The sequence below is a fragment of the Pleurodeles waltl genome, chromosome 7 (genome assembly GCF_031143425.1).
Source record: "Pleurodeles waltl isolate 20211129_DDA chromosome 7, aPleWal1.hap1.20221129, whole genome shotgun sequence".
NCBI lineage: Eukaryota > Metazoa > Chordata > Amphibia > Caudata > Salamandridae > Pleurodeles > Pleurodeles waltl.
The window spans coordinates 17,381,947-17,409,452 of NC_090446.1; the positions used below are offsets into that span (position 1 = coordinate 17,381,947).

Genomic DNA, 27,506 nt, shown 5'->3' on the forward strand with positions numbered 1-27,506 from the left:
GGCCACAAACTATGTGCACTGGGGTCCTGGCTAGCAGAATCCATGTGAGACAGTAAAAACACACTGAGAAACAGTGACAAAGAGACCACAAATGGGGGTAACCATGCTAGAAAGAGGCAACTTTCTCACAAGCAGTCTCTCACTTTTTATTAGTGAACAACTGCATGAGATTATTACGGCCCTGTGGCCCAGGTTTAACTATAATGTGCTAGACTCAGCTGCACATTTGCTGAAATTACCATTAACAGCTTCACCTGAAAGCACCAAGAGCAACAGTAAACGTGGTAAGCTCTGGTCTGCTAACACAGTGAATCAAGAAAAATATACGTTTTAGAGAAAAAACTCTCCGAATACCTTGAGTTCACAGACTCCTTGGCGGTCAAAGAATCATCAAAAGCAATATTGTTTTTTTTCACCATTATCACTACCATCAGGCTCCCCAGGGGAAGACGTCATAATAAGAATGAATCTTCTTGCTTGTTAGGGTGCTTAAGTGATTTTACACCTCCCACCCACACACATGCAGGTTTGCAATCATATTGTGTTAACTTTGTGTTGAGTTTCCTCAATGTTTCTTCTACATCATGCCACAAAAAACCTTTCTGTCATTTTCAATATTACCAAAGTTGTGCTCAATCACACAGGTGTTTCCATGCACTAACATATGAACATCAACAACGAACGTCATCCTTGCTTTTCGCACTTGACTTGACAAAATCCGTAAACTGATGTTGCAGAAGTGCTCAGGCTCAACCAATGAAAATATTAGTTGTGTTGTAGAAATCATTTTGACCCACCACCAGTCGGAAAATTGAAAGTTTAAAACATCGCCCCTCTCCCTCACACACTCTCATATTGCTTCTTTTTACCCTGGATTCAACCCTCACCCTCATGCCATATACACACATCAGTGAGGTGTCCAAGTCAGCACATTTCTGAAAAACTGGAATCTCTTTATACCACTTCAAAAGAGCAGATCAAGCTGTCTTTGCACAAACACTGACATTTGGAAATACTATCCTGTCGTCTCCTCTAAGGACCTCACTTACAGCAGCTCATTGTAGTAGTTGATTCAGCTGCCAGACTGAACTGTTCAATACACAAATACATTGTTTCTCTATTGTTTACATATGTATAAATATTCATATCCTCACTGTAAAACAAAGGGATAAAGTAAACATATGTTTAAAAGACCTCAGAAACTTAGTGACGGTTACAAATTAAAACCAATCAAATATTGGATTTCACAAGTTATGACTAGGACCGCAATCAATACCTCAGACAACCAGCATCAAATAGTGTTGAATTTATTAGCAAAAACAAAAACAAACTTGTTTTTAACAGGAATCTCAGATCTAACCATGACTACACAGGTGATCTTGCCACCAGTGTTTTTAAATATATTCTTTCTTGACTCCTGTCCTCCACTCAATTTGTGTCTAAACCTCTATTATCAATTCCCACCTGCTAGGGGATGAATGTTAAGGGTGGCAGTGGATTGGAGTTCTTCCAATGTGGTCCATGCAGCCCCTTCATTTTGGTGTCTTCTCTGTCCTGTCATTGAAGCAGTGCCCTTTCTTCTACCTCACTTCCGCGTATACCGGGTCATGGAATGGAAAGTGATCTTCACTCTTGGGCCTGGTCTGTGCTCTAGCGTGTCACGTTCTTTAGCACACATGCTCCAACTACAGGTAGCAAATACTATGTGGAAAGGTTGTGTGTAGCACACTCAAAACTGGTAGGGTAAGCACCTCCATTGCCAAGCAACTCCCTTTTCTCTGTGGTTGGCATCTGCTTTCATGATTATTAACTAAAGCATCCCCCTCACTAAGGGCCATATGTACGAACACTTTTTCCCATAGACACAGAATGGGTAAAAACCTTTGCTACATATGGCCCTAAATTCGTATCACCCTCACTATCCTTCATTGTGATCCTTGGACCTGCCTGCAAAGATCTGCCCAACTTTACAGCTCTCACAGCTCCCCTCAGCCAGAGAACACTACTGAGTCATGATAGCCTCAGATCCGCCTTTGAATCTGTGTAGGATGGTTCGATGGCACCATGTTCATGCTCCTGCCGTATCCTAGTATGGACTAAGGCTACAGTGTCTTGCATTTTTATATTATTCACTTGGTTGTTTTAGTGGTTATAAAATACTGCTGTAGGATGGTTTAACTTTTTGGGTCTTTGTAAAACATCGCCTCATTGACCATGACATTTCTTTATGAGTTATGTTTTATCTGGGGGCCTCCACCGTGGTATCAGCAAGGAGGCAGTGTTTAGTGCCGTGTGAGCATATATATTTGAATGGTCTGTTCTTTTGCTGTATCTGATCCTCAGTGTCACATGCTCTTGTGCAGGTAAATGATTTGTTGGTAACTGGGTATAAGGTCTTTCTTTTTGTGGACAACTAGGCTCTTTTTATTTTGGTACATCATGCTACACTTCTCGTTTAACCCCATCTCCTGGCTGAAGGATGTCATCCCACACTAAACAGCTCAGTTAGTATTTAGGCCCACAAAGGTCTGTTCCTTCATATCACTTTGTTCAGAGGCAAGTGCTGTGGATACCCAAACCAGAGTATGACAAAAGAGGAGCCATATTCTTGAATGCCTCTGTTTTTTAATGAGAGAAGAGACCAGACTGGTCTTAAGAAATACTTGAAGCGAAGGGTTTTGTGAATTCCCTTAAAGTCTGACATTTACAATTCCCAGCTTCCCAACTTCCAAGATGATTGCCTGTTAATCTGACCCAAAGAAGGTGTGAACACCATGCTGTTTAGATGCCCTTTGTGTCTCATACCTAAAGTGGGCGCTCTCTTTTACAGTGTCCATGTTTGCTCTTCCATTCTGCTCTTGATGAACTGCTGTATACTCCTGATTTCCAGCAGATTCACACAAATCCAGAGGATTGCAATCTATGTGCTTCCATGTGTACGTCTGTGGTCCAGTATTTGCTACTTACTCTTGTTTTCCCAACCCTGGTCTCCAGTGTTGGCCGGGGTATGAGGTATTGAATTGTGGTGATTTTGGGCAGTGTATATTACTAGAGTGTTGTCATCTGTTCTCAGTCATATGGTCAGTGAGCTGGGGTCTTTGAAGATATATAGGGGTGGTCTTTAATCAGCTTTCCTAGTTGTAAGTATCCCTAAAAACAGTGTTTAGCTTTTTCTTGAACCTGTGTTTTTTATTCTGAATGTTTGTTCCATTCTAATCTATAGATTCTCAGTGTTCTTCCATCATGATTTGTGGGACACATCTTTTGTGGGAGCATTGGGCCAGATTTGCTAGCTCATAGAGCCATGGACACAATAAAGTGGGTGCGGCCTTCTGTAGATACCTGGGATATTTTTTCCAAGAAGGGCTTTTGCAGATGAATGTTCATTTCCTGTTACTGAGCAGTTGAAGAAAATAAGCCAAGAGCAATCATCATTCATAAGGTTTGCAGGGTGGAAGCTTGTTAATGAGAATGTAACTTATAGATTTTTATTATATGTATTTACAGTTTGATGACAGTAGTTAGGAAGTAGCAACGGCGTGTCTTTGAGATCGAGCAGTCACTCCATGAGCAACAGTCCTTGGATGACATCCAAGCGGCTTTTGGGAGTCACATGCTACATTTATGTTGATCACATAATCTGTCAGAGATTGTAATTGTTATTCAAAAATGCATATTGTTCTCTAATCAGGTAATTGTAATTGGAACTGACTTGTGTCTTCCACGCAAGCATATACCTGCGTTCTTCTGCTCCGGCACCTGTACCCATTTATCCAGCCGCCCTCCTACTCACATATATCCACACATGTGCTCACGTAATACATATCTATCCATATTCATGCATCCATCCACCCACCCACCCCATGCATGTACCCACTCAAGCTTGTTCTATCCATTCAAATGTTGATCCGTCAGCTCATCCAAGCATTCACCTGACCACCCACACTTGCACCAATCCATCCACATATGTCACCAAACCCACCCATCTAACCACCAGCTAATCACGGCATGCAACCCAGCCATTCAATCATTTGTTCATCCTTCTATGGAACTCGTAATACGAAGGACGGATATCCATCACATGTGGGACGGAGTAATCCTCTCCGCCGAAGTCGTAATCAGGCCCTTAGTAGGGGTGTGTGAAATTTGTGTAATTATGCAAAACACAAATGTGTCATTTAGTGCTATTTGTAGTGCTAAAACATTGCACAAAAATGCAAAATAAAATTACTGTGACCAGCAGCCACTCACATTTGCTTTCTTCCCATGCTCCTGTGTTATCATTTACTGCTCACAGAGGCATCATTTTGTGCTGTGCGTAATGTTGGAATTTCAGAAATCTTGTGCATCAAGAGCAGTGCAAAGATCCTGCACTTACACGAATTATGCCAACATAACTTTACTCTAGCCCAGGCTTAATCTTTGGATCATTTTGACATGAGGATCACGTAATGATCCAGAATGATTATGCCACACTGATGATGTCTGCATCTTCTTCACAGATGATATTCGGCGACCTCTTGCGTTTCTGTTGGCTTATGGCAGTAGTGATTTTGGGCTTTGCTACAGGTAATGACACATTGTTCAAAATTATTCTTCGCCAATTGTAAAACAATATAAGCTGCCAGCATGCTCTTTGAAGGAAACTATGAATAGATATGATGTGAGGTGTAAGTTTTTGTGCAATTTAAAAAAAACAAAAAAAAACTAGATGGTCTAAGATTGATCACTGACCATCTGCAAAAAGGCCAACAGTGAAGGAAACCACCCTACTGACACCATTAGTTGTGTGATCCTGTGTGTGCATGTGTTTCTGTGTTGTGCGTTTGCATATGTCTGTGTTTGTTTGTGTGTGTTGTGAATATGCTTAAATCTGTGTTTGTATGTCAGTGTGTGTTCATGTGTGTGTGCGCATGTAGGTGTGTGAGTGCAGATGTGTTGGTTCTTTGTGTGTAATAATACTCATTACTAAACTGAATAGAGGCCAGGAAATATACAAAGGACACTAAACATCAAGTTTTCTTCTGCTATCCCTGAGGGTGTGGAAAATAATCACAGATGAAGTACTGCAATCACCATCCATCCTCGTGTTCAGAAAAGAGCTCAAGAACATGGTCGTTAGCTAAAACCTCATACGTGGTTGACTTCTTGATAATAAGTGGTTAAAACGATTAGAGTACCTGCTCTTCTTGAGATCTATGTCCCCAAAACTCCTTGGGACTATGTGGCACTGGCTACACAAGTCGCTCCACTGCCCTCCTGGAGCGCCACACGCTGGTCAGTGAATGCATCAATCAACTGAGTTTCATCCACCACATGCTAGACCTATCTGATACTTTGCAGGTCAAGCACTGGACAGTTTCCTGGATGACTGTCAAAATGGAAGGTGGCAGACCACCAAATGTTTTCATGTTTTGCTCACTGAACGAAACCACTGTGATGTCTTCTCGTACCCTGATGGTCATAGTAACTTCCACAACTCTCTAAATCAGGCCCTAAGTAAATCAATATCAGAAATGAGAAGATGTAACCTAAGAAAGGGTCATGATTTTATCTACCATGCAGCAAAACAACAGGGGTAACAGAACTGGACTTACATTAAACTGAAAACAATGGTTGGTGTATACTCATGCTTTTTGTGTGTTACTCATGCTTTTTGTGTGTTACTAGGTGCAGTACTTGTGCACTCGAGTTTTTCCAAGAATCATTTAACTTTCTTCAGTTATGGTTCACTCGGAAATACCCTTTTGTTGTCCCTGACCATTCATTGGTGACCCTGGAGCTGTGTTCTTTTGATCTCTCACCACAACCCAGGAACCCCATGTCAGGAAATACAGAAGACAAATACAAAAGAGGAATGATGAGTGAAATGCTTGAATGAATCTCAGCCACTAGTGATTCATTTAGCCACATTCCAATCTAACATTTTTTGTTCACTCTGACAATGCAGACAGGGACAAACCATTTGCAAGTCAGCCTGTGTCCTGCTCCAGTAGGACCAATTCTCTCTAAAGTGCCAGGCTTTGTTCTCTCTAAATGAGAGTGAAAGCAGCTCCAGACTGATTTCAGAGGACCTCAGCAGTAAGGTGTAACTTTTGTCCTAGAGTTCAGTGAGCAAGAGACCCATTTTGAGCAAGGAACCCAAAGTCCTACACGGAGCAACTGCACCGATGACCTCCTCCCTGGTCCAAACATTGGCAGTTCTATCCATGTCTTCTAACAGTTATACAAGACTTTATGTAGGGGGTCAACATAACCACTTCAATCAAAGCAGATGTCATTTTATTCTTTGAAAACATAAATCACCTTTGGTAACATCTGAGCACCTTATTTCAGTTCTGTATATTGATGCTAATGTGTGTGCCAGGCTCTTGTCAATAGCTAATGTGATTAAGTCTTTGGTCTCATCTTGGCAGCACAGGTTTTAATCATATGAGATATCATTGCCGATGCTTTGATTGAGTTGGCAAATTATCCTAGCAAACTTTGCCTGTTATCCTGTTGGATTGAGAACAGGCATTTTGAAAGAGTGAAGTACAGACGTCTATGGTCAGTCGTGATGTGCATGGGACTCCACAGTAAACACATACAGTTGACCCCAGAAGGACCCTGCTTCATTGATCAAAACCTAAATTAAATGGCGGATTTATCACTTCTGCCGCCTTTTCCCCCTTTCCTTTCTACTCTTTATCTGCAGCCTTTTCCCAAAATCTCTTTGAAGCTACATCATCCCTCCAGGGATGGCAGAGGTCTAGGCTGTTAAGGTGACCATTTATGTGGCTGATGCCACCATTTTCAGTACAGATGCTGTGCAGCTGTCAGTGGAATTGACTAGATTTTTTCTGATTGTGACATCTGGTAAGACTAGAGGCCTGATGTCCCTTAAGCAGATTCTGTTTGCAAGATGCTGGCAGTGGCCTCATGACCTAACACTGCCACAAGTGAGAGAACAGGCATTGCCTAGTACATCTGTGGCATACCCCACCATCTGGGTTCCTTTTAATATATTAAAACAAAAATGTAGCTATGAATAAACAAGAATACAGATATGAATGGCATTAAATTAATTTACTGAAGATATTTAGTGCATAAAGGGAGACTTGTAATGTACGCATGCTGCTATATGTCATTAAGAGTTTCCTTTTGAAGAAGTAGCCAGGGATTAGCTCTTCGCAAGCCTGTAGGTGGTTGATTGCAGAGGCCTTCATCAGGACAAAAGAATAGCCTCTTTTCTTAAACAAATAAAACAATTAGGCTGGGCTGTGTCAAAGGCCTCTTGCCTTAGGGAATACTGAGTGGTGAAAACATGTGCATTCTTTCTAATCTAATCACACTGCAAGTCTTATCAAGGCGTGAGGGTAAGGATGACATATTCAAAGGTCACAAACTGTTGCAATAAATATGCAAAAGATAGAATAAGTTATCTCCAGGCCCATGGTGGAAGGAACTCAACATACTAATAGTCGGAAGAGCCCTTGTAAATAATGTGGTCAAGTAGTAGGAGTTGCACTCTTCAGAAGCTAAGCTAAGGGTCTGATTTAGAGTCTGGCAGTACACCACCATGTTTGCAATGGAGTACCCAGTCTGTAAACTCTCAGTCTACTTGACTCATTTGGAGATGTCTGGACCATTAGCTTTCCTTCAACTGAGCTCTCCTTGGTTCAGTAGATGGAAAGCCTCCTCCAACAGCTCAAAATAGTATGGGCTGTCAGAGAAATGGCATTACACCATTCACTTTACTCATGAATGAACAGAAAATAACAATAATTACCCAAACTCCCCAGGCAATCCCACTTTTGGAGTTTCAGTCTGTAAAATATTTTTATTTTTAAAGTTTCCTGGATGACTGTCAAAATGGAAGGTGGTAGACCTCCAAATGTTTTCATGTTTTGCTCACTGAACGAAACCACTGTGATGTCTTCTCGCACCCTGATGGTCATAGTAACTTCCACAAATCTCTAAATCAGGCCCTAAGTAAATCAATATCAGAAATGAGAAGATGTGACCTAAGTAAGGGTCATGATTTTATCTACCATGCAGCAAAACAACAGGGGTAACAGAACTGGACTTACATTAAACTAAAAACAATTGTTTGGGGTATACCAAGGAACTGATCACCAAATGTAGAAATATTGGAAAAGTTGAAAATAATTCAAGTTGCATATCCACAGTGATTGCTGATTCACAGGTTGTCTCTGCAACTGATAAATTGGAGATGATCAACTTATGGCTCAGGAAGGAGACACACATTAATACTATCTGCATGTAATGGGCTAAGTTACAAGACTACAAGGCCAACTGATGGAGATTAGAAATACACTTAGAGAACTCATCTGATGGGTACGACATGATGTATAGTCCAACCACTACTGTGGAACCGGGATTCAGCATATTGCACCGAAAAGAGAAGGGGATACTTTACAAAATGGTAAATCAACTTATTTCCAAATTGCACTTATTTCTATTGTGCAGCTTGGCTCCAAATGAGCATCTTCGGACTTGCCCTGGATAAGGGGACTGCCAAAACTGCTTTGAGTTTGCACGTTCATGCGCATGTTCCCCGCAGCGGTCAAAGAAAGTAACATTTGATAGCCACATTTGTCTTGGAAATTCAGAGTAAATTATTACACCAAGTTTTTTGGCAGGAATTTGGAGAGTGTGGTTGTGGGAGTCACCACATTAAAAAAAAACATTCAAGGGCAACGCCAATAGTTCTGGCAATATTTTTAGTATGCTTCTAAGTATTGTTTCTAAAACCAGTATAATAAGTAGAAATCTGATTGTTGTCGTAGGTTCTTATCAAAGTTTATATTTGTTTTTCATGTTAGAGATGTTTTAAAATATTGAAAATTCTAAGCAGTATCTATAGATATTTATAAAGGTGTTTTTATTGCTTAAAAGTGCATACAATGTAAATGTTGTTTTAGTTTGTTGCTAATAGTTGCTAAAGCATGTGAATATCTTAATAAAAAGTAGTGTTTCAACATGTAAATGGTGCAGAAATGATTTTGCAAACTATTTAATTGTTTTGTAAGCATAGAATGATGTTGTCAGTAAGTGAAAATATAAGGTGAATTTGTGAGATAGATTAAACAGCTAGGCAGAGAGACAGAGGAGGCAAAGGGAACAGACAAATGAAACAGCAGATACAAGAACAAACACACTGACGGCTGAGATAGAACAACAACGAGAGAGACAGGTGGAGAGAGAGTGATGGAGACAAGTAGAGTACAGACAGGCAGACGGAGAAAGATAGAGATTTGTAGACAGAAACAGGGAGAGTCACTTAGGGCTAGACAGAGAAAGACAGAAACAGTTATATAGAGACATATCGAGATACACAGAGATAGGGACATTTAGAGGTAAAGGCAGAGAGGGACAGTGAGACAGACAGAGAGGCTGAAGGACAGAAAGAGACAGAGCCGGCTAGACATGTGGACATAGAGACAGGTGATAACAGCTAGATAGAGGCAGAGCATATAGATAGAGCCCGACAGAGCGTGGGATGGAGGTAACTTGATAGATTGAGACACAATTAATCAGAGACAGAAAAAGAGAGAGATGCCTCGATAGAAATAGCCAGGTAGAGAGAGCTAACGACAGCTAGAGATAGAGACAGACAGAGATAGATAGTTGCAGTCATAGAGAAAAATAGAGATGGATAGAGTTAGTCAGAGAAAAACAAATAGAGGCAAATTGGGAAAGACAGAGACAGAAGTATAGCAACAGAGAGACAGCGACTGAGCAAAGGCGACAGACAGCGATAGATTTAGATAAGTAGAGAGGGAGACAGCGAGGAATAGAGCAAGATAATAGTAGATAGAGGTAGACAGAGAAGAGAGAGACAGATAGACAAAGAGATAGAGACAGATAGAGGAACAGGCAAGCAGAGATACAAATAGATAAATACGATTGAGACAAATGAAGAAAGAGTCAGATAGAAACCGAGACAAATAAACAGAGACGGACAGAGACAGCTAAAGTCAGAGACAGGGCAGAAAGCGTCGAATAGAGTCATATAGAGGCAGAGACAGACAGGGAGAAACAAGTAGAGGCCGACAGAGGCAGATGAAGACATATGAAAACAGATGAAGACAGAGGCACAGATCGAAATAGAGGGATAGGAACAGACAGATAGAGCGAGGTAGATAGAGGCCTATAGGTAGAGACAGACAAATAGTAGGGGTTAGAGACAGGTACATATGGGAAAAGACAGAGACAGACAGAAGGAGGTCGATAGAGACCCACAGATAAGACAGAGATGGATAGAGACAGAGAGAGCGATATACTCTATAGGGCAGATAGAGAAAATAAAAGCTAGAAAGATAGTGTTAGAGATATACAATTCCTCTGAGTTCACACTACTCTCATCCACCTACATCCATCCTTACATACGTACGTACATAGTGACAATATATGCATCCTTTATAGCAGGTAATTCTACACTGAAGGCCAGTGATTTGTGTGTGTGAAAGGTTTTACAATCTTTTTCTCTCACTGTGAATTTTTATACCATCCTTACCCCCACATTAAACCTCACACTCGCTCTACTTTTTGTTCTTAAAATCACTAAATTCCTTTCATTTTCTCAACTTAATGCTTGTTCTCTGTCTTTTGGTCTTGCTGCTGTCCCCCCAGCCTTCTACATCATTTTCCAGACGGAAGACTCAAGCATGCTGGGAGAATTCCAAAGCTACCCAATGGCGCTCTTCAGCACCTTCGAGCTCTTCCTGAACGTCATCAACTCTCCGACCAATTACGATGTGGACATTCCCAACATATTCTACGTCATCTACTTCGCCTTCACCATCATCGCCAACCTGCTGATGCTCAATCTGATCATCGCCATGATGGGCGACACTCACTGGCGCGTGGCGCAGGAGATGGACGAGCTCTGGAGAACACAGGTGGGGGCGCTGTGGGATTCAGGGGTCTGCCAGCCACTGGTGAGGAGGGGATGGCAACAAATAAGGAGGCAGGCCAGATGCTTCCTGGGAAAGATGCAAGGGGTCTATCGTGAGGAAGGTAACCGGCAAGGCAGTAAAGTGATCAACTGAGAAGTCATGTGAAAAGGTTTTTGGAAAGCAGGGGGCATATTTATGAGCCCTCTTGCGCCGCCGGTGAGTCACCTTTTCTGACACACCCGCGGTTCAAAGTGCAGACCCATATCTACGAGGCCACCCAAACCACTGTGTGTGGCTTTTCATGGCCTCGTGGATATGGTGTAAATCAACGCAGTGCAATTCGCTGCATTGCCTTACACTGTGTCCGGGAGGCATTCCATGGGCGTTGCTGTGGGTGTTTCCATGCAACCTCCATGGGTTTCATAATTCCCAGATCTACAAGAATGTGTGAGCCTGCGAATGTGTCAAAACTCTACGCCTCCCCATGGGAGACGTAACAAGGAGACGTCTTTATTTCTCCTTGTTTTTTCTCGTTCAATGTGTTCTCCATTCTTCAGCACACATAGAACAGAGAAAAAGCCTCCCAGGAACAAACACAACCCTGCCAACAACGCAGACACCCTTGCCCGATGGTGCACGGGTGCCTGGGTTTGCATTAGGCACCAAATTGTGCACCGGGGCTGGCTGAAAGGACAAGAATGCATCATATCTCGTAGATACAGTGCATTTCTCCCCTTTTGAATTGGCCTAGGGTAGCATAGCAAATAGACTTGCAGGGCTGCCCTACACCAGTTCTTTGTAAATATGCCCCTCAAGATTTATTAATGTCAGAAGAAAAGGTGAAGCTGCCCGAGAGGTGATCTATGACACAGGCAGGGATACATGGCCTAGGGGTTTGTGGGTGGGACACAAACCATGAAAGAGCCCGTGTTTCAAGTTCAATTTGCAGCAACACTGTCAATTTCTTATTGGGAATACACTTAGAAGGGCATAAGAACCAAAGATTCCATTTTTGTTGCAGAAAAAAGTGTCTGGGGATGGTGGTAATGTGCCACATGTATAAGCTCTTGTACAGGAGCAAGTAACTTTAAACATGCTAACATCCACAATTCTGGCTGTGGGTGGTGGGCACACTAGACCCAAGGACAGCCACCTCTCCTGCCACAGTCATCATCACCTCCTCTCACTCAAGTGAAGTTTATGATAAAAGTCCACTGGAGTTTGGAAAAAATAATTGACTGGGTTAATGCACCTGTGGCAGCTGTGAAGAATGTGCAGTTGCCAGGATGAATCCAGACAGAGATCTCAAAGTTTTGAACCTTTTTCAATGGGTAAACATGCAATTAAAAAGTGCCAAGGCAAAATTCCTTTTTGTGCTTACTATGTATATGGCAAACACCGCTCGACCAGAAAGATGGATATGGTGAGATAGCTTTGTTGGTTAATGCACCTGCTGAAAATACCCCTTATATATGCGGGCAGAGGTGAATTAGGTATTCACGGTATGGATGTAGATAACGTGAGAGCCAACCAGTTAAGCAACCACTATGTTAATCAACAGACTTCTGAAGATGGAGTTAAGTCTGTAGTCAATGGTACATAAATGGACTTTGTCTCACCTACCTCTACGCATTAACCTTACCATTTGATACCCCACACCAGTGGGTGGGTTCTTGCCTCACAGACCACTCAATACGTACATATGAGTTGGTTAATAGTTTGTGAAAGTGCCAACGAACATTCAGTTTATTCTTTGCAATGTATACATGTATAATGGCTTACCCACCACTAAAGTTCATTCTCCTTACTTTTAGTAGTAATTAAGTAGTTTAATCCTACTGTAGCAGAGATCTGCTAAGAATCGCCAGAGCTTTCCACACTGTTAGAGACACCTTATCTCCTTCTCCTTTAGAAGTGAATGAAATGAGTACCAGTGAGATCACTCACTTGTCCTTCAGGGATGCTAACCTGGGAGCTGTACCAAGGAGCTTGGTCCAAGTGATACTTATACTCAAAAGAAAGGTCTTGCTCACTTTGAGTGGGGTTTGTGGTCTGGTGCAGGTAAATATTCTCTGTGAAGCTGACACTTTGCTCACCCTGTTCATAGCTCTAAGAAAATAGACACTTTTGGCGTCAAACTGAACTACTTATTAGGTTGAAATTAAAGACAGAAAATATCCACTCAGTTTTGTGGAGTAAGTGGTAAATCCGGAGAAAAACTGATAACATTTTCTCCAGCTTAGGCAGAGTACTGGAGAGGAACTCCCCTGGATTCAACACATCCTCTTCAACTCAGAAGCCAACAGTCTGGCAGACGTTTAAGCCAGGGAATGTGGGAAATGTCAAGTTCACCACTTAAGTGGAATTTGCCCATGTTTACCTCATTGATGGTCTTGGTGTAGAAGCAGCATTTATTTGTCCCAGTGCTAGTGAACCCACCGTGTGTGCCACCCACAGACCTTCCTCTCATCAGTTAGACAGCGGTGGAGCTACAGAGAGGGGCACTGGATAGTCTCCGCCCTTTACCATAACAAAGAAACATTACACTTTCAGGCCTAGCTCAGTCGAATGCAGTCGCATTATGTCATACTGTAGCTGCGTACACACAGACACACACACAGACACACCCACCCACCCAGCAGACTGTGAATTTAACATTACGATGGTATGTGGAAGTGGTAGTGGTCTTTGGAGTCTCAATCACTCAAGTTCTCTTCATCACACCACTCTTCTGCAGTCTCTCTGTTAGACACACCTTTTTCTCCTCACAGCTTACTGAAGCTTTTCATTGGCTATCCCACACCTCACCTCTTTCCTCATCAGCACCCTCTTTTCACTCTCTCCAGTATGTAGTTCCTCGCCGTCACTTTACCACCCGACACACAACTCTCCCACCCTTCTTTAACCATTGCATTTTATTTATTTTTTCACCCTGCCAATATTGCAACAGCTGAGAAGCCAGGGATTGGATCAGCATAGATCCTGAATCCCCTAATGAGCAATTGGCCGGCACTGTGATGAATTCACACTGCCTTTGCTGCATTAGAAACATCCCCCACGACCTGAACTCACACAGATACATAGAGGAAACTTTTCACAGTACACTATATGTATGAGGAATATGTTGCTTTAAAAAAAACTACAGAAACACACACCCTTGGAAAAAGCAAAGGTTTTTACTGAATTCAAGAATAGGCAAATGTAAGTAGGTACAACATTTCAGATTCCAGGCTGTAAGGGGAGTGTCTGTTTTTTGCTGGGGGCTGCTCTCGCTGGAGGTGGGGCAGGACAATTACATATGGGGCATCATCTACACCTGCCACCCCTGTGACACCACTAGATAAACACATCTACACAAATACACATTCATGAAACCACACAGGCATGCACGCGTGGCCCCACACACACACTAACACACACCACAAAATGTAAGAGTTTACTACTTTTTCTAATCTCTACATTATTTATTAGTAATCTTTATTACTCAGATTCCATAATCTTTGTCCCAGTACATTACTGCGGTATTGAGGCCCGGCCGTAACAGCAGCACTTCTCCACAAGCCTCCTCCCTCCTGTTACATACGTGAAAAGAATATACTCTCCTCACTATATAAGAGGAACTGTGTCATTTCCTCTTCTTTTTATCTCCCAGCCTATCCTCTGGACAAAACCAGGATAGAAGGAAGAGAACAAAGTAATGGGATGAGAAATGTGGAATTGGAGTAATGAAGATTGCTGATCTGGACATTACCTCCTCACACCCATTCCTTTCCCATTCCTTACCTCTGCAGGCATGCCTCAGTAACACCAACATAAATGTATTGAAATAGGATTCATGCTATCAAAACAAACCTTATTAACATCATGTTTTTGTCATATCAGTTTATGGTGCATTCTTAACATTCACTACTCTGGTGCTGAAATCCAGGTCAGATCCCTGAGCCAGATTCAACATATAATGTTTCACAAGTGTGGAGGGGTTTGCCCAAGTTGGAGCTGGTTGTTATGAAAGAACAACTCCATTCTGCCCATGAAGCTGCCATACATTTAGTAAAATGAGCCTGCACCTCTTTGATGCACCAAGCAAAGGTGGAAAGGGAGGATTTCTACCACCTTCTTGCTGGACCAAAACTCCCCAAGACTGACAATATAAAAATCACATTCTCTTAAAAGAGCTTTTCTGTTCAGATGAATGCTTAGGGCTCTGACTACACCTAGAAGGCTATCTCATGACCAGAAACAGGATCCGCACACAGACCAGGAAGAACAATCCCCGGAGATCTATGAAAATAGAATTTTCCTTTGGAATGAAATTCTGAACAACTTCACTCAGAGGTTTAAAATTTGTTTTTTTGTGAGGCAAAACGAGAAATGTTTTGGGCCACCGGCTTGACAGAACATCTACCTCCATTGCCAACGGACCTTAAACCTGGAAAAAATATTAATACGGGAACTAAGATTGTTACTGTTGGTTTCGAAAGAGATGTACTGCTGGAGGCTCAAACTTCACTCAAATCTCCCAAAAAACTTGACCTGAAAGACTGTGGTTCTGGGAATTAGAAAACACATGGCTCAAAGTGTCTGGAACCACTTTCTTTTCCCCCTGAATTTGGATTGCTTTTAGAGATATCAAATGTTCTTATGACCAATTTAGAATTTTCTGAATGAATTGGATTGAGAGGCCAAGACCTTCCTCTTCAGATGCTAGATGATGATGGTGTTGACTGTTTTTCTCATTGCATCTCTGTCCACACTCTGGCAATCGTTTGAAGGCCATTCAAAACTGCTGACATTTCTTTCTAGCTTAGGTGGCGACTCTCTTTCTAAGTTGCGCATTGACCCTGCACTGACTGAGACATTAAAACTGCTCCCCAGCTGACCTTGCTGACATCTTTCACAGTTGTTACTAGTGATTGAGAGTTCATGGGTTCATGGGACCCCCCCCATCTATGTTCCATGCCTTCATCCACTATTGAAGTTGACCTGATATAGGCACTCATTCCAACCCAGGGACACGGAAGCACCGCCAACAGACTGGCGGTGCTTCCAGGGCCATTCCGCCGCGGTCAGAAAAGGGGATCCTGGCCCGGAGAATCCTCAACGACGCCATGGGGATTCCGACCCTCTTCCCGCCAGCCTGTTCCTGGCGGTAAAACCCGCCAGGAACAGGATGGCAGGAACGGGTGTCGTGGGGCCCCTGGCATGGGCAGTGCAGGGGCCCCCTAACAGGGCCCCAGCAGGATTTTCGCTGTCTGCTTTGCAGACAGTAAAAATCACAACGGGTGCAACTGCACCAGTCGCACCCCTACAACTCCACCGGCTCCATTCAGAGCCGGCTTCATTGTTGCAGGGACTTTCCCACTGGGCCGGCGGGCGATCTTTTGGCGGTCGCCCGCCGGCCCAGCGGGAAAGTCGAAATGACCCCCGCGGTCTTTTGACCGCGGAGCGGTCTTTCGACGGGGTTACTTTGGCGGGCGGCATCCGCCGCCCGCCAACGTTGGAATGACCCCCTTAGTCTCTGACATAGGGATTCTGGTGTTGAAACCCTGAGATGCTGGATTCCAAATCTGTGGGAAACCAGAGGGTCCGTTTGTAGCCTTTCCCAAGGAACCACAAACAGACATGCAGATTATAAGGGAAAAGAAAAAAAATACAATAAGGCTCCTAAGTTTCAAATTAATAATCCATTTTCTTTTTTTTTTTTTTAAAGAAAACCACAATAATGAATGTTCCAGCAATATTGTCCTGTGCTTGGAGCCAGTTGTTGGCCAAAGCCTTTCTCTTTTGTGACAATTGACTCAATTCAAGAGTCAGCTTGGATCTTCTCTCTGAATACAGACGTATAGTCACTATGTCATTTCCAGCTGAAACCAGGCAGTTATGTATGTCAAAATCTAGTCTAGCAATCAATAAGCTTCCAAATCTGTCCAAAACACTGACCACCTCTAGAATGTATTCCTGTGGGTGGATTAGTGAATCAGAGACAATCAAGGTTATGTATGAAAACATGATGGCTAGTGCCAACATTACATTATATTTATGTATTAACTAGTTTTATACTATAGTATGCTAGATTTTAATACCTAGGGGGAGGAACATTACAACAGTTTCATATAGCTATTAGTTCCTAGTTTGTAGTTATAAATTCAGTTTTTGACATTACAATGTTTTCAAACTATATATTAGTAGAATATATATTTTCTCAAATGGATAATTTAAGCGTATCAGCCTGTGACACAGATTGGGAAGACTGTTTCATTCCCTTACACAATTAGCTGAATTTGGCAACTTTGCGTTACTTAACATAGCGTTCTGGCCAAATCCCGCCAATCGACATGCATTTTTTTACACAAGGCTTTAGAATTGGAAGCACGAGCAAGATTTGGCATCCATTGGTGCCATTTTCTAGCGTGGGAGATCACAGACGGTCATGGTCAGAGGCTTCTTCTCGAGTAGATTTGCTGACGCTTCAATATATTTTCTATTCTTCTCGAGTGGCAGCAAAATGAACTTGAATGGCTGCACACTGTTGCACAACACATGGTGTCATTCACATTGATTTTTCAGCACTGCTCACACTACTGGTGCTAAATTGCATCACAAGCAGCGCGACATGCATATTCCAACCACTTCGTAGAACTCGCCGGCATTTCACAAAGTTTTTATGTAACTCCATAGAATTCCGCAGAGTGAAATGCTGTGAGTTCTGCTCACACCTAGCTGTGATACACCCATGAGGCTTTGTCTAAGAATAGAAGCAAATACATTTGGTATGTAGAAATTAGCATACAGATTAGACCAATATATGGGTTGTAAGTATTAGTTCTCTGTTTACACAGATGATAAACTTACTAATTGGTGAATTGTGTTTAAGCTGGTTTCAGTCATATCCAACAATCGGATCTTTGTTAAGGTCAATAACCATAAATAAAAAAGTTGGCTAAAAGAAATTACAGATGTCTTGATACATTTTAAAGTGTTTCCCTTAAATTGTTTTCCAGGTGGTTGCTGCTTCAGTTATGCTTGAGCGTAAAATCCCCCACTGTCTCTGGACTCGCTCAGGTATATGCGGGAAAGCGTATGGTCTAGGGGACAGATGGTACCTAAGGTAAGGATATATATTGTGAACAAAGAAAACAGCAAAGAGTTGTGACAAATAATGACACTCTCAGCAAATGAAAATTACAGTTAGGAACTCTCAGGCAATTTTCTTTATTTCTTTACTGCCTGAACAAAAAATGACAGGTACAAATAATTTTGATTTCTACCTGTACCCACCTCTTTGTTGTAAAAGGGATCATCATATCAGATCTTTTATGTTGATTATAAAGTCTGTTTACTGCATATTTGTCTACACTATACAACTCTCTTTGTATACTTAAGGGGTGAATGACAAAGCTAAATGTGCACAAGTTGTTTTACTCATGTGTACATTAAGTGGTGTACTTAGGTGTAAATCTAAAGTTCTGTTATACAAAACTGTATATTTACACCGAAGTGTAGATTTCACCACCCCCTTACACATCTAATAGTACATTTACAAGTGGATAGCTACTACTACTAACGTTTCACACTACGGTGGAGACCTATCTATGGTGAAGCTTAGGGAAAATTAATAAAGTGTATTAATTTATATTTAAAAAGTATTTTAATGTAAAATGATATTGTAAAATATTTTAAAATTAATGTAAACATTATAAAATACAGTGCTACAGTACATTAACTTATCAAATTACATCGCATTTTTAAACAAAATTTTTAATTCATTTCCGCTAGCCTCTTAAAAGGTAGTTAATGTTACCTTGCTGTTTAACTGTTATTTGCTTCATTAATTGATATGGATTTTTATTTTTTAATAGAAGTCTAAAAGTTGAATTGAATTATTTTTTAAAATACATTATTTAATTTTAAAATGATCAGTTACTTTACTATTTAATATAATATAACAACTTTTTACTACTAATAGAATTATATGTATTTAATATTAAAGTAAAAATTATTTCATTAACATGGTTTTCTCTGGGCTTTTATTTTAAATCCTACCTCCTTTTTACTCCATGGCAATGTGTTGCACTACCTATGAGTGGCCATGTGTAGTGCAATACTTACTCCAAGGCTGAACTGGACTACATTTAAGATTTTGTGGCCTTTTGGCCTGTAATAACTTTAGAAGTATAGGTTGTAGTGTAACTAGCTATGGGATTACTTGTTTGTGTTTTTTTTTTATTTGCTTCCCTAAACCTCTCCTTACTTCTCCTTAAACCCCTCCTTTAGGTAGTACAAATGACTGGCTCTGTTGTTGCCACTCCACCAATAAAACTTTCAATGTTGAAATCATTATTTTATATTTTATTGTATTTTTACTTCAAGGTTAGACATTTTTCCTTCTGCCACAGTCATGTAAATAACACATCTATTGAGTATGCACACATTTTTATATGTTTACATTTTTTTCATTCACAGAATCATTGATCGAAAAGACCACACTAAACAGAAAATGCAGCGTTATGTGGATGCTTTTCAGATGCAGGAAGGAGAAAACTCAGAAAAAACTACTGAAAAGTCAGAAAAACATAGAGAGAAAGACAGTCCAACACAACAACGACCAACAGATCCTCGTCCCAGTTCCACGCTGCATGTGCCTGAGAACATTACCCAGCGAAAACAAAGCAAAGGCTGGGAACGTCTGAAGTCTGCCACCCTAGAGGAACTTCAGGGGAAGGCCAACAAGGCAGTGGGGTTGGATGAACATGAGATTCACCATGTCTGAGACAAAGCTGCAGCAAAAGTCACTTTACCACAGACATTCCATTTGCCACAAGATGTACAGACAAGTCTTCATCACAAAGACCCACAAAGCTCAAGGTTTGAGAGCATGTCTTGAGAACTTCTGAACTGGACATTGCTGGGTGCCTGCTCTTAGAAACTGTTTCTTCACTCAGCCAAAGCCTACCTATGAAGTATAGTATATTAGGAATCACTGCCTCTCAGATGAAGAAGGGACCTGGTTTTGGAGACATTTATAGGTTAATCTGTACAATAAAATAACTCTTTTTACTAGCATTTCGTGTTATTCCCTCTTTTACTTATGTCTTCCCATCTAACCAGTTTCTGAGGTCATGTAATAATGCATAAACAGCTGTAAATTAAATATTTAATTTACATACTGCTATTTAGGCCATCACCAGGACAGCCACTCAGGGTGCGTTTTCTTTTCTAGTGACTTTTTACCAATCCATTCCGAGACCCATCGGACAGGTGGTAGATAAGGTGGTAATTCACAGGTTTCACTCCATTCTGGGTTGCAGAGCTCTGGATCACATGTTTTTTAATTGAACACATTTTTAATTGAACACATTTGCCCAGTCTTACATACTTATATACAGAAATACTGCAGGTGAGTGTGGGTAGCAAATGTCTCTTTCTCCCTGGTCACTGCATCTTTTATGGGTTCTCTTTTCTGTTTATGGCACTGCCATTCAGTGGCACAGATTGTTTCCTCTGTCTTTAAAAATGTTCTTTTAAATTTGCTACATCCCATTTTTTAGCTTTCCAAATAGGCCATGGTAAAGTGGTACCAAAAATGCACCAGTTATGCCCACGGTGAAGGGGAAATTTATCAACACTTTGTACTGTGCCTGCATCACAACAGTGACGCAAACAGCGTAAACTATTACTTTCCAAAACAAATACTCATTTGCATTGGAAGGTTACTTAAAGTAATACAAAGTAGGTACTTTGCCTCAAAGTGGCATTCCATGGGTAGTACATGAGCATTCCCAAGTAACCCCCAAGGGCGTTGATGCAAATCTCTACCACTAACTTTGGTAGACAGGGATTTGAGCTTAAAGTTTTCTTTTTGCAAAAGCATTTTTAATACTGACCATATGCTGCACTGTATAAAAAAGCACAAACAAAGTGAAAAAGGTATTAAAGCATAGGGCCTCATTCCGACCCTGGCGGTCATGGACCGCCTGGGCCGGGGTCGGAGGATGCACCGCCAACAGGCTGGCGGTGCATCCAGGCCAATTCTGACCGCGGCGGTAAAGCCGCGGTCAGAAAAGAGAAACCGGCGGTTTCCCGCCAGTTTTCCCCTGGCCTCAAGAATCCTCCATGGCGGCGCTGCAGGCAGCGGCGCCATGGGGATTCCGACTCCCTTCCCGCCAGCCTGGTTCTGGCCGTTTTGACTGCCAGAACCAGGCTGGAGGGAACGGGTGTCGTGGGGCCCCTGGGGGCCCCTGCAGTGCCCATGCCAATGGCATGGGCACTGCAGGGGCTCCCTAACAGGGCCCCACATTGATTTTCAGTGTCTGCATAGCAGACACTGAAAATCGTGACGGGTGCAACTGCACCCGTCGCACAAAAGCAACTCCGCCGGCTCCATTCGGAGCCGGCTTCATCGTTGCTGTGGCTTTCCCGCTGGACGGGCGGGCGGCCTTTTGGCGGTCACCCGCCCGCCCAGCGGGAAAGTCATAATGACCGCCGCGGTCTTTTGACCGCAGTACGGTCATCTGGCGGTTCCCGCCAGGCCGGCGGCTACCGCCACCCGCGGGGGTCGGAATGACCCCCATAGTCTGGTATGGGAAGGGCCTTGCAGTACACATTCCATGCTTGAGGGAACACACATAGACTTGCACTATGGTGAAAGGATGTCTCCATTGGTGCATGGCAGAGAAAGAGGAAAACTGAGCTATAACTGAGTAGATGTGGCACTGTTCTGCCCTCTCCCTTTCACACAACTCAGTGCAGGCGGTGAGAAGGACAGTGACATGTCTTTGTGGATGCAGTGCTGTTTTTATGTTTGCCATTGACTCAGCAGAACTACTTTGTTAGCTGCACAGCAGTGTGCAGACAATGAGTAAATCTGCCCCTAAATGCCACGTATGAGCCTCAGTGTGTATTTACACTATCTACGTGGCCAAAGATTATAACTCCAGAGAGCACATTGTACACTGACTAGGCAACAAGTGAAAAGCACTGAAGTGTTAAACTGCAAAGACAAAATGTTGCCATTTAGGAAATCCTATGCTCATGCATTAGCCATGTCCATATTACAATGTGTTGAAAACCCACAGGACTGAGTGCTTCAAACATAGTAGTGGGTCATACTAAATATTAGGGAAAAGTATATATCTACAGCAAAAAGTTGTGAAATGTTTTTCTATGAGTAGGTCTGGTTAGAACTGAGAACCTCTTGTGTAACTTTTCATAAGAAAATATGAGGACTTGCAATTAAAGGGGCACATTTAGGGCATGGCAGTGCGGGCTGTAAAACTGTAAATTTCGCACATGTATAGCGCACTACTCACCCTTTAAGGTCTCAAGGCGCTGTACGCATACCGCTGTGGAACCCCTCCTGGCTTTTCCCTGTGAGGCACCCACTCCTGGGGACCCCCAGGGTGAAGCCAAGCATCCAAGTGCTGTCAGGGCCGTTGTGGAGATTAAGCAAGTTATTGCCCAGAGTTTCAGAGTGGGACCCATCAATTAGATTAGGCACTGAGGCAAGAATTATCTGGTCCAAGGGAATTGAGCCCAAGACCCACGGAGGTGGGAATTGAACCCTGGTCCTGGGCCATAACTCTGCATCAGGGTCTGCAGCTCTAATCATTGTGCCACACTTCTCCACTGAAACCATAAAATGGCATTCCCCATACCTGAGTTTTTCCCACTCGATGGAGAGTTGAGAAAATAGATGGGCAACTGCCTCTGCCAAAAGTGTCTCTTGACCCAATGGCCCATCCCTTGACCCAATGGCCCATCCCTTGACCCAATGGCCCATCCCTTGACCCAATGGCCCATCCCTTGACCCAATGGTCCATTCCTTGACCCAGTGGTCCATCCCTTGACCCAATGGTCCACCCCCCACAAAACTGCTGAGTCAAAGTGATGCCTGTTCTCCCCCTTTAGAGTGTGACAGAAGTCCCGTTTATTGGCCCGTTTGCGCCGTGCAATGCATGGTGAACATGGGCAGGGAAAAGGAATAATGGCCCCTACGGGAGGGGAACAAATAGATCTTTGCATGTTAGAGGAATTTGTTTTTTTGTTTTTAAGGAGCAAACTGTTTTCTGAGTTTGTTTCTTGAAAACTAAAAAGTTTGTTCAGTGGATATTTAAAACATAGGGGCAATTTTATGAGAAAGAGGCACATTGTCTCGATGAACCACTTCTCTAGCGTTGCCCTCTGCCCCACCTAATGATACCATGGTTGGGCCGTATTTACTATATGGCGCATCATGGCGGTCGTTACCACAACAGCATCAGAATTTTAGACACTGTTATGGCACTTTGCTGCACTATCGTCAAAAATGTTTACGCTAGTGCAGCAAAGTACAGGGAGGCTCATTGATTTTAATGGGTGCATCATAATAACGCCTGCCTTGAGGTGTTAAAAATGACAGAAAAAATAGTGCAGTGAAATCTATAAAATTTCACTGCACCATTTTTTCGGGCATCCCTCTGTCCGAACACCCCTTCTTGCATAAAATATGCCTGGCACTGGCATAATGTGGCACAAGGGGTTGCAAAGTGTCACAATGAATGAATTGTACCACTTTGTAAATCTGGTGTGGGGGCAAGGCCACCGTAGCGCTGCCTTAGCATGAAAAAAATAACACTAGGCCGTGCTAAGGCGGAGCAAGGGACATGTGAATATGCCCCATAGTGCCCATTTGGTAAACTCCACTGCTGTAAAAGGAGCCACTGACACGGCAGGCATGGATCTCTAATTGAGGGAAGTGACTGACTGACACTGGCACGTGGTACCTCCAAGCCTATCCTAAGGACCCGAGGGCCTCAGAATGGAGCAGGTGGAGGAGGTTTCCCAACAATGGAAGCTTTGTGAGACTTAGTACTTTTTTCCACCCCTAGCGGACTGGGACAGTTGTTTTGGCTTCCTAGCAGGGGTGCACGCTCTGTGGGAATGATATCCAGGTTCCTCAAAGAACAGACTTTAGAGTACATTGGAGTAAAGTTACCTGATACTGATTTGCACCCTGGAGGATTTAGAGAGTCAAAAACTAAACTACATCTACAGGTTGAACCTCCCACTGGGGAGAGGTGGCAAATCTATTGGAGTAACTGGAGTGATAAAGTGACCTTGGGAATTAGAAGCACTGCTTTGTCCTGCAAAACTGAAGGCTTCAGAGGCAGCTTGGAAATTATGCATCTTCACTTCAAGTGACCTCTGCCTTGCTGCAGCACTTTGCAAACCAAAAAGTGTTCTGAGACCCAAGGGAAATTTGTTCAGTTGTGTGACCCACTTGGCTTACCCAACAACAACACTGGAGTTCGCCTCACATTGGCCCATGGTCCTTGCCAAATGCGGCGTATGACAGTCAGTGGGACTTGTTTGCAGTAAAATGTCAAAAGTTGCCTCCAGCTCTTCCACTGATACTAGGGGCTGAACAGAGGTTCTCTTAAGACGCTTTGTAACCTCACCAGATTGTGCTGAAAGGGGCACTCCCTTCCCAAAATAATAATCCAATTTCTTGCACTTTGAAAGTGGGCACAAGCCTAGTTTCACTAGGCTGTCCATCTACAATAGGGGCAAACAGGACATGGCCTTTAAAAATTAGATCCCCTAATAGCCCTCACTGCCTGCCTGGCCCAACTTTATTCTGCAGGAGTCCTTGGCATTTGGCATCTGGGGGAGTGCTGCTCCACAACAACTGCATTAAAAGCCCTCATGGTTCTTGTCTATGTGTTAAAGCAGAATAACCTAAAGAAATGTCAAAGATGGACCCTCCAGTCAAGAGCTGAACAATGGCAGAGAAATATGCAACCATGTGCTGTAGGTGTCCAAACAATCACCATCCGAAACTTAGGCAGCAGTGGAAGGAAAAAGTGAATGTCCACATTCAAACATAGATGCTGACAGAGATCTACCTCATAGGGCAAGGGGTGGGACACATGGAAAGTAAAGAGCCCTGTACAGGTACCTAGGGGCAGCAGGGATCCTAAAGAGCAAGCTTCTACCCCAGGCTAAAACTAATCTTGTACCATTTGTTACTGGTCAGTGCCAGGGGCCTATTAAGCAAAAATAAAAGGAGTGTCTTTGTGAGCGTGCTTGTGATATACTGCGTACTTATGGATCCCATGGTATCTACACATTTAGCCACATTTAAGTACACAGGACCCGATTTACAAATGTTATGTATGTGAACGTACTATTAAGCACTTTGCATTGTGGCACCTCAAAACAACAAACAGGAATCCTCACATTTATTCGACCGGAGGAAAAATGCCCCAAGCAAGTTAAAGAAACTTATGGGGCTCAAATGCACCCACTGTAATATAGACTAAGTGCCGGGTAAAATACATCAAGGCAGTCGAACATTTCAAGCCAGATTAGAAAGGGTTTCCTGGTAGCAATCTTCCACTTTGCTTGTATGTCCAGTTATCCCTATTGGAAATGCAGTCGCACACATGAGTACCAACATGCTGCTCTCAGACTCGTTGCCCTAAAAGTGACCCCAGCATGATCCATTATCAGAAATGAGGGTGAGATAGTGTTATTTGGGAGGTGAAGTGGGGTCCCACTTGGGCATCTTCTTCCAGCCAAAGCAAGACTGACTACAAAGTTACTGCTGGCCGATCGCAGCGTGGTTCATAGTCCCTTTTCTTTCACTAGTCACAGTACTATTTATTAGCAGGATTTTTGTCTCTGCCCCTCAGGGCGATGCAAACAGTTCTTCTTGGCCAGAGCCTAGCGCCCCCACTCTAAAATCTATTTGTAATATTTGAAGTTAGTTAATAAGTGACTTTGCTAACATTTATTTATCTTTCCTCAATTTTTGAATAGTGAAATGCTTATGATAATAAAACATTTGATCAGTGTGATATAAAAACGAGAGCAGGGATTCATAAATATCCAATATAACAACCCACCCAGGAACCATGCAATGACCTATGAACATGTCAAGCATAAAATATCATACACAAGTATATGTGTATACACACACATACACACATGCACACACACACACACACATATATATATATATATATATATACATATATATATATATATATATATATATATATATACACACATATAGATATACACATATACATACATAGCCAACCGTGAGTAAATATACATCTGTTAAACAAGTTTAAAGTGTATGCGTATAATTTATTGTTATGACATAGTAGTGATACATATTTTCTAAAGAACTATACATATCTAGAATATACACATAATCAGATTATAAATATTTATCAACATAGTCATATGTAGTCCATTGCTGTTTGAATATGGTGGTTATGAAGAAAAGAGCCAACTCTTGAGTAATCTTCTGAAAACAAGATAGTTATCAGGTGATCTTATATTTGGGGATAATGATATCAGGTGATCTTATATTTGGGGATAATGAACTCCATAGTTTGGCTACTTGAACGGAGAAGGATGTACCACCTATAGTCTTTTCCTTGTATGGTGGTGTCCTAAGGCAGGGGGCCAATCCTGAGTGTAGGTTTCTTTGTTGAATGTATTTGGTTATTTTGTGTCTGATAAAAAGCGGTCCTGTTCCATGTACAGCTTTGTGGGTGATACAAAGCAGCTTGAAGGTGGATCTTCTGGCAACAAGTAACCAGTGTAGTGCTCTCAGGGCAGAGGATATGTGGGCTTGTGGCTTTACATGGAATAGTAGCCTGGCTGCGGAGTTCTGAATAAGTTGTAGTTTTTTGATAATAGATAGAGATGAGCCATGGTAGGGGCCATTGGCATAATCCAGTTTGGATAGTATAAGAGAGATAGTAGTCTGCACCTTGTGTGGAAATCCGAGGTGTGGGAAGATGCATCAGAGCATTCAAGGTAATTAAACTTGTTTGTGCAAATTTGTCCACTTGGGCATTCATTGTTAACTTGGAGTCCATGGTAATTCCTAGGTTTTTAACTTCCTTGCATAATTCAGGAGCATCAGCGGGGTGAAAGAGAGAGAGAGGAGGGGGGGTGGGGCTGCGGGGGCAGCAGCGGCCAGGAGCGTGAGAGAGAGGAGAGAGAAGCGAGAATGAGAGGAGTGACGAGAAAAACAAGGGAAAGATAGAGGAAAGCGCAGAAAGCGAGAAGCACAGAAACAGCACACTAAAAGAAATCACTAAAAGAAACTAAACTAAAAGAAACTAAACTAAAGGAAAAACAAGAAGAAAAGAAAAAAAAGAAAAGAGGCAGAGGGCAGCCCAGTAGAAGAGGAGAGCTCTCCCACTAGACACCAAGGATGAGGCGCACACTTAGGGCCTCATATACAAGAATCCGATGCATCAGATTTCTTGTGCTTCCCTGTGCCCCTCTAATGACACCAGTCCTGTATTCACTATACAGAGTTCTATGGTGCACATTTCCCACATATGTGTCAGAAATTCTGACGCATCTGTGGTGCTAAAGTCACGCATTGCTGGAGTAGCGTAAAAAAAATGAAGCTCCAGAAATCCATGGAATGCTCCCATTTTTAAAAGCAGTGCATCAGTTTAACGCCTGCTCTGAGCAGACATTGAATATTTGATGCAGTGAAGGTGCAGAACGACTCAGTGAAATCTTGTAGATTTCACTGTGCCAGTTCTGTGTGGCTTTTAACGGGGCAATGCCTACCTTGCATACATTATA

At 42.4% G+C, this 27,506-nt stretch overlaps 1 protein-coding gene across 3 annotated transcripts in view; it reads left to right on the forward strand.

Annotated features, from left to right (window-relative positions):
- Positions 1 to 19,967, forward strand: part of LOC138303564 (transient receptor potential cation channel subfamily V member 6-like) — a 92,904-nt gene extending 72,937 nt beyond the window's left edge. For 2 of the 3 annotated variants that reach the window (XM_069242824.1, XM_069242823.1), the window contains exons 11-14: positions 4,503 to 4,569; positions 10,639 to 10,907; positions 17,906 to 18,012; positions 19,368 to 19,824. In XM_069242824.1, coding sequence (XP_069098925.1) covers positions 4,503 to 4,569; positions 10,639 to 10,907; positions 17,906 to 18,012; positions 19,368 to 19,674 — 750 coding nt within the window. In that variant the 3' untranslated portion in view covers positions 19,675 to 19,824. Of the gene's footprint in view, positions 1 to 4,502; positions 4,570 to 10,638; positions 10,908 to 17,905; positions 18,013 to 19,367 lie in introns of all 3 variants that reach the window. The other variant, XM_069242822.1, reaches the window with a different exon arrangement.
- The last annotated feature ends 7,539 nt before the right edge of the window (positions 19,968 to 27,506 follow it).